At 40.7% G+C, this 8,327-nt stretch overlaps 1 protein-coding gene across 1 annotated transcript; it reads right to left on the bottom strand.

Moving 5' to 3' along the window:
- Positions 1-313: 313 nt before the first annotated feature.
- Positions 314-5,613, bottom strand: LOC109872627 (stanniocalcin-2). The gene is made up of 4 exons (XM_020463926.2): positions 5,336-5,613; positions 4,090-4,232; positions 3,038-3,249; positions 314-2,900 (listed from the first exon to the last, which is right to left on the bottom strand). The coding sequence occupies exons 1-4, from the start codon at positions 5,565-5,567 to the stop codon at positions 2,525-2,527; spliced, it is 963 nt and encodes a 320-aa protein (XP_020319515.1). The 5' UTR covers positions 5,568-5,613; the 3' UTR covers positions 314-2,524.
- Positions 5,614-8,327: the final 2,714 nt, after the last annotated feature.

Below are 8,327 nucleotides of genomic sequence, written 5' to 3'. Positions count from 1 at the left end.
CGGAAAATGTCAACCAAGCCTTCTATACTGGGTAAACCTACAAGTGTCCATAGTCGGTATGCTTCATTGGTTGGGTGGTGCAGAGAAACTTGGAAATTGTTGCATACATTTGATATTACTATAAATCTGATTAACCCCTAGCTGATCGTAGTGTAATGAAACAGGCTCCATGGAGAGTTCTCATCTGGGCTGATCGACAAACCCTCTCAACCTTCTGGCCCGTAGCGGCAGCGAATGTGCCACAGAAGTCAATATTCATAAACCGGGCCGCTACGGTTATTTGTGGTCGTAAACATGAGGCAAGTCTATGAGAGGGTGTTCAAGACATTTAATAGGGTCATGTGAATGAATGAATTGAGGGTGACCAGTCACTCCCTCAGTAAATCTTGAGCTGGCTGAATAGTGTCCACTTTGGATTCCTCCAATATGGGTCCTGTGTATTACCAGTAGATGGCAGTAAGCAACAGTATTATGGACAGATGGCGTCTATGTACATCTGATTTTGGCAAATGTTACAATATTGACACGATACAACTTTTGCGCAACCTTACGTTGATTGTTCTGCACGTCAGTGTCATTTAAGATTTAACAATTTGCACTGAGTTGCGACTCAAGCCAACTAGTAGAATTTGTTAGTTGTATTCAACAATATGCTTATGAAATGATTACAATGCATTGTCATAGATTTAAAACGGCAAAGTAAGCTGAAATGTTTAATGTTCAAAATAACTAAAATGAAAAGTATAAAATGGTAGTTTGCTTGTATCAAGGCCTAACCCTACACCACAAATAAAGGTAATGCATAGCTTAAGAAAAGTAGTCAAAATAAATACAAGTTAAATACTTAGCCATTGAATCAGAGTACAAACAAACTTCGTAAGAAATAAGTTGCTGTTTTCAAGTACAGAGTCTGAATGCAGTCATCCACTTGACATTTAGCCAATAGTACTGACAGAAGTTGTGTAGAGGGCAGTTGATTCTCATCTTACACATGCACAACTGGACATACCAAAAGAAAATCCACATCATACAAGCCAACTGTACAAAATGTGTAAAAAAAAAAAAAATATACAAAAATGAACGAGATAGCAGAGTGTCTGTTGTATTCATACCAGTTCAATGTCCTCTGAAAGTGTCCAGTATTAAACATCTCTAGAGCTGGCATGACTGGTGAGGTAGGTTACTTGGAGTACTATTGAGGTTACTACTAAAGGACAAGCTAGCTAGTTGGATCAAAAGCTAGTAAAAACATTCAAAACTGGCAGATTTGAAAATGTTTGACAAGACATTCTGTGGTCATCCTGTGAAAAAAAAAATGAACAATTGCAGTAGACCCTGATACATATAAAACGAAGGCCTCAGTGAGAACAGGCTAAGACTCACAACATTCCATTTAACTAATACATTTAGATGGTTCTCATTGTTTTGTTATTAACACCTGAGGTTTCCTGATGTTTGCCTTTGAGTGAACACGCATTACCATGTTTCAGAGTTTGAGATATCTTTTTAATGAGCTTTCCTGATTGTGGTAGAAGGGCCACTTGTCAGCCAAGTTGTTACTTGTGATGAGAAATCACACAAGGCATCATATGGGCCAGTAATGGACTTCTCTTTGCAGAGTTGATGTGACATTGAGTTGTACGGTTCACTTTTGTACTGCAAATAAATAGTTTCCGCAGAAACATTGACAGCTTGCGTAAGCACAATTCTCTACACAAGTTTATTTACGGTAGCGCTAGTATTTAGTTAAAACAAATGCAGTATTGAAACTAGTTGATAGAATGTAAAACACAATAGACAGTTTACTTATAAATTTACCTCATCTTCTGGATAACAAGAAAAATAGGACCTAGAGCGAGTCAGCCATCCAAGATGTGGGTTTAATTAAGTGTAAGGTCTCTTTAAAACCTAATTTATCAAACTATAAGTCATAACTTTGTGTGTAATACCAAGTTAATGTCTAGCTAAACATGGAATATTGCAGTCACAATTTTGGGAAGTAGTGTAAGACAACTTCCAACCAGTTCCAATAGAGTCCTTGCTGTGACAAACGCTTACATCTTTACTGAACTAACAGATACAGTATAAACTATTTATACAGATCCAGGTAAGATTGATATGCCCATGATTTACTTTTAAAAAGGAATCAAATGAAATAAATGTTACTTTAAAATATGTTTTGAATATCACTTGTAATTAAAACAAGGAATTATTGAAAAACAAGGCCTCAAATCTACATTTTACCAAATATACCCTGTCACCTGTACCATTTAGGAGAGTATGAATGGGGAAGCATGGTACACGGTCATTACTCTCCCTTGTTTACAACAGAGGTCATCTGTAGTAGGGTTGTTTCAGGGGAAGGGGGGGGGGGGGGGGGGGGGGTCAGTCATCTGTAGTGGGGTTGCTTGAGGGGAAAGGGGGTAAGAGGTAGTCTGTAGTAGGGTTGCTTGAGGGGGAAACGTGGGTCAGAGGTTAGGGGCTTATCTGTTGCGTGTTCAGGCTAGGGACCTTGCACTCTGTTTCACCCCTGGACGGCGGTACTGGGTGCTTGACCGGGCACAGCGAGCCCAGGGTTTGCGTCATCCAGGGGATTCTGACTGAGACTCTCAGAGGGGTGAAGGCTCCCCTCGTCGCCTAGCTGGTCTGTTCTTGGTTGGTCCTGTTCGGTGTTGGGGAGGGAGAGCTGGCCAGCAGGGGGCAGTGTGCTCCTGCCCTGCAGAGAGGCAGAAGGGACGGTGATGTGTTGGGGGTCATCTGAGCGGCCTAGGGAGCACAGGCTCAGGCTGCCACACAGGGCCCCCCAGTTCAGCTCACACTGCATCCTCACTCTCCGTGCTATAGCCGTCCTCACCTCCTCGCCACAGCCCAGCAGGATGTTCACCAGCTCCACATGAGGCCTGACATAGGAAGAGGAACAATTATATTTCTGAATGCAGATTACTATAGTAATTTAATACAGAGCATGTGGACTCTGGACCATTAAAATGTACTACACTGAATGGGTTTAGTATGAAATGGAAGGCCTCATGCCCACCCTTTGGGGAAGAGGTCCTGGAAGTGAATCATCTCCACCATGACATTGACGTTCTCCCTGACAGCAGAACAAAGGTTGTGTTTGACGTAGCACTCTCTCTGCAGCTGGAACACCATCTCGTTCACCGCCAGGCACTTCCTGCTCACACAGCTGAACCGGTGCCTCAGGCCGTGGGCCATGCACTTCAGGGCATCCTTGATGAAGGACTTCCCCTTTAAGAGTTCAACATAAAAGGTTGACATCACCTTAGGGCTGGTACAATAGTATAGCTAACAATTATGGACAATAACCGTGAACTGAAGTTGTAGTCGTCATATCCTCTTACATTTATTTTAGCGGGGGGGATTCAACTTTATTTTCAAGTAGATATAGTTCACCCAATAGCAGTTTCATTTTTACATGAAGATGCTAAAGTTGGTAATAGTTTTGAGTAGAGTGGCAGTCAAGAGAAGCTTAATTTTCGAAAGTTCCAAGTGGTCAAATCTAGTCGCTTGAGACAGGTGTTTGGGAAGGGGGATACCTAGTCAGTTGCACAATGCTTTCAACCAAAATGTCTTTCACATTTAACCCAGAGAGGTGTGGGGGGGGCTGCCTTAAATTGACATCCTCACCCAGGGAGCATTTGTTAGCGGTTAATGGTCTCGCGCAAGGGCAGAACAGCAGATTTTCCCACCTTGCTGGCTCGGGAAAGCAAACCAGCGACCTTTTGGTTACTGGCCCAATGCTAGGTATGTTGTAGCTAATTTTCTAAGATGCATTACGAGTTCACACTTTTTCAGCAATTATGACAATAACTGGCAATTTGCGTGACAAATATTCATAAACCAAATTTCCATAATCGTCAAAGCTATACATCTGAAGTGGCAATTTCCAAATTGTGTTGTGCTATAACTAATAACCATAACACATGTTTATACAGTTCCATAAAGCATGTAATGTATGTAAGCTGTAGTAGGGCATGGGGGATGCTGTCACTGTCTTTCACCCTCTACGATAGAAACACACTCCTGAGTCACTCACAATCCAGGAGGTTAGGAAGAAGTGGGATATACCTGGGAGTCAAACTTGCCGGCATTGTGCAGAAATGTCATACAGATGTCATGTAGGCCTTGGATTTCACACGAGTTGTTGTTGAAGCATTCGAACATGCCACAGCCCACATCCCCAGCATTCACCAGACAGTGCTGGATCTCCGCTGATGGAGAGAACATGTTAGTGAACATGAGGGAGGGCATGTGAAAACTACAAGGGAACAGTAGCTTTTTAATAACAATGCAGAAGTTGACCTGGTGCCAATGTAGTGGTTGCTAGGGGGATGAGAAAAAAACATTCGACATTTTTACTGATACTTTCAATAATGATCATGTTCCAAATACAGTAGAGATTTAAAAAATAAAATCCATGATTTAGTAGCAAATAGCTTTTACAATTGCAATAGGGTTAGACCATGACTAGGAAGACGGAATGCTGGGACCATTCGAGTGCCTGACGCCATGTGGCATTGTATCGGTGATTACAGAAACGCAGGGGATAGGCAAAAGTACATTAATGCATTGCTAATAGTGTCATGACGGCTTTGATCGAAAAATAAAACATGGGCTTCCATTCAATGCATTTGTGCGTAATTGAACACAAATGGCAACTTGCGCGTTTTAAAAATCAACCCAATAGCAAACATTCAAGTAACCTATAGTTAGAAATATGTCAAAACAATATAATCATTCCTCTGTAGTCTGCACAACCTATCACCTTGGCATTTATGTTTCTTAGCAAAACTGCTTATAGGTCATATAGGGGGCAAATAAAATATTAGAAAACATGCAAATGTATCGTAACAATGCTACAATTTCTAAAATTGTTATCATATTCCCGCTGGTGTGCCTGCGCCGGGGTAAAAACAGCTTGCTGTCAGAGCTTGTGTTGGCATTTAAACAGGAAGGTGCCTGGAAAAGAGCTGGCCACTAGGCGTATGGAATTACAGTGAAGTGACAGAACTAGAGATCACTGGGTACCTGCGTAGGAACAGACTATGATAAAACCACATTTCGACCACAGGTGTGTGTGTGTGTCACAATTTCGTAAAAAGAGTTTAATCCACATTGAAATCAACTTCTCCACATGAGACTAAATAACCCCAAAAGACTTGTCATAGAATGATTGATTTTGTCATTTTGGCTCGTGACAGAATGTGAAACTCAAACAGGGAATCTTTATTTAATTTTTTGAGTTCACCTGTTTAAAAAAGTTATAATCTGAATTATTATTTTAAACATGCAATTTATAGTAGCATTCACTTACCCGTGTTTTGCAGTGATAGTCGTCTTTTCGGCTGGTTCAAATGTTTGTCTTGAGGGATTTCGTGAAATTCGATTGGATCTGTCGCAAATAATTGCTGAAACGCTATTAAAAAGAGCGCTAAAGAAAATGTAAGTAGCATCTCCATTTGCACTATTAGGCACTCAAAAAAAAAAAAAAAAGGAAATTTTGAAAAATATGACTTTTGAATTAAGTTCAGTTTGGAACCGCGCATTAATGTCGAGAGTGAGTACCGAGAGGGTATGATGCTTCCTATATCTCCCTCAACTCGTGTCAGTTTTGATTAAGTAGCTAAGCAGGTGCTGTCATTCGTGGCTGCCGACCAATCACAGTGGCAGGCATCCACCACCAAGTTTAAAGGGCGTGCGCTCAATTAAATATTCGCCTATCCTGTACTGAATAATTAGAAGCAATTAGTGACATATTACCACAACGCAGTGGTGCATTGATATCATGATGTTTATTTTATTATTCTCTGTAATAATACAATGTAAGGGTGGGGTTAGGTTTTTTCTTTTGGTTCAACTTCTGAATCATTTGTTGTTATTCACATCTAGTATTTTTTTGTAATTGCTGCTGCTGAGGTGGCATTTGAAAAACACAGAATAAAATGTTAGAATAGTTTGTGCATACACAGAGAAATGTACAATAGATGCGTATGGACTGCGTGGAGTGACTTGTGGTGAGGTCAGTGGATGGGTAGTCACATTATTAAAGCCAGATGTATTCACAAATAAACCTTGATGAAGCCCAAGTTCCCCATACAAAAGATAGTTCCAACAACCAAAGTAACAACATTTACAAAAAATTTCACCAAATGTACATATCAATGTAGGCAAAACACACAAGTGATTTTATTTAACTAGGCAAGTCAGTTAATACATTCTTATTTTCAATGACGGCCTAGGAACAGTGGGTTAACTGCCTGTTCAGGTGCAGAATGAAAGATTTGTACCTTGTCAGCTCGGGGATTTGAACTTGCAACCTTTCGATTACTAGTTCAACACACTAGGCTACCCTGCCACCCCCACATATATGACAAAATGACACCCCACTCAGCTCAGCCATAGACCGATGTAGCATCCACAGTTACAACTGATAGGTGGCACTAAAATACCAATATATGCACATTTAAAACTCCATATCCTTTTACAAGGGATTTACAATTCTTACAATGTACTGCACTGCACGCAAGCAAACACACAGACACTAATAATATTATTACCCACATATATACAGTTGAAGTCGGAAGTTTACATACACTTAGGTTGGAGTCATTAAAACTTGTTTTTCAACCACTCCACAAATTTCTTGTTAACAAACTATAGTTTTGGCAAGTCGGTTAGGATATCTACTTTGTGCATGACACAAGTCATTTTTCCAACAATTGTTCACAGACAGATTATTTCACTTATAATTCACTGTATCACAATTCCAGTGGGTCAAGAGTTTACATACACTAAGTTGACGTTCAGTCTCCTAGAGATGAACGTACTTTGGTGCGAAAAGTGCAAATCAATCCCAGAACAACAGCAAAGGACCTTGTGATGATGCTGGAGGAAATGGGTACAAAAGTATCTATATCCACAGTAAAACGAGTCTTATATTGACGTAACCTGAAAGGCCGCTCAGCAAGGAAGAAGCCACTGCTCCAAAACGGACATAAAAAAGTCAGACTACATTTTGCAACTGCACATGGGGACAAAGATCATACTTTTTGGAGAAAAGTCCTCTGGTCTGATGAAACAAAAATAGAATGGTTTGGCCATAATGACCATAATTATGTTTGGATGAAAAAGGGGGAGGCTTGCAAGCTGAAGAACACCATCCTGACTGTGAAGCACAGAGTTGGCAGCATCATGTTGTGGGGGTGCTTTGCTGCAGGAGGGACTGGTGCACTTCTCAAAATAGATGGCATCATGAGGGGGGGAAATTATGTGGATATTTTGAAGCAACATCTCAAGGCATCAGTCAGGAAGTTCAAGCTTGGTCGCAAATGGGTCTTCCAAATGGACAATGACCCCAAGCATACTTCCAAAGTTGTGGCAAAATGGCTTAAGGACAAAGTCAAGGTATTGGAGTGGGGCCATCACAAAGCCCTGACCTCAATCCCATAGAAAATTTGTGGGCAGAACTGAAAAAGCGTGTGCGAGCAAGGAGGCCTACAAACCTGACTCTTACACCAGCTCTGTCAGGAGGAATGGGCCAAAATTCACCCAATTTATTATGGGAAGCTTGTGGAAGGCTATCTGAAACTTTTGACCCAAGTGAAACAATTTAAGGGCAATGCTACGAAATACTAATTGAGTGTATGTAAACTTCTGACCCACTGGGAATGTGGGTAGAAATACAAGCTGAAATAAATCATTCTCTCTACTATTATTCTGACATTTCACATTCTTAAAATAAAGGGGTGATCCTAACTGACCTAAAACAGGGATTTTTTACTAGGATTAAATGTCAGGAATTGTGAAAAACTGAGTTTAAATGTATTTGGCTAAGGTGTATGTAAACTTCTGACTTCAACTGTATAATAAATAAGGGTTTAACTACATTTCATATCAACAATCAATGACTGAAAAATACATTTAAAAATGTGGAAGTCTCTCATCAAAACAACATTTTGGCTTGATAAATCAAACACATTCAAAGAGATGTTAACCCTCAAAATTCCAAAGGAAAATGCATTCTCAGCCCTACGTTGTTGTAAATGAAGTTATTTCATCTGTCCTTCAGGGTGAACCATCTCACTGACAGCGTTTTAGAATTCACAGCAGAACCACATGTCTATTACTTTATTCTGCATGGACACAACAGGCCCATGGTTGTGTGGGAGATGCATCCCCAAGGCACAAAACGTCACACACACAAACAGTAGCATAGTTCTCCCAGGCAGCACACAGGTAGGCAGCTCCATCCATTAGGGCAGGGTTCCCCAACTTGTGGCCTGCGGGTGGTTTTATTTGGCTCCCAA

The sequence above is a fragment of the Oncorhynchus kisutch genome, linkage group LG28 (assembly GCF_002021735.2).
Source record: "Oncorhynchus kisutch isolate 150728-3 linkage group LG28, Okis_V2, whole genome shotgun sequence".
In the NCBI taxonomy this organism is placed as follows: domain Eukaryota; kingdom Metazoa; phylum Chordata; class Actinopteri; order Salmoniformes; family Salmonidae; genus Oncorhynchus; species Oncorhynchus kisutch.
Note: the sequence above shows the minus strand (reverse complement) of the source record. Positions and strands in the feature narration are given on the sequence as shown.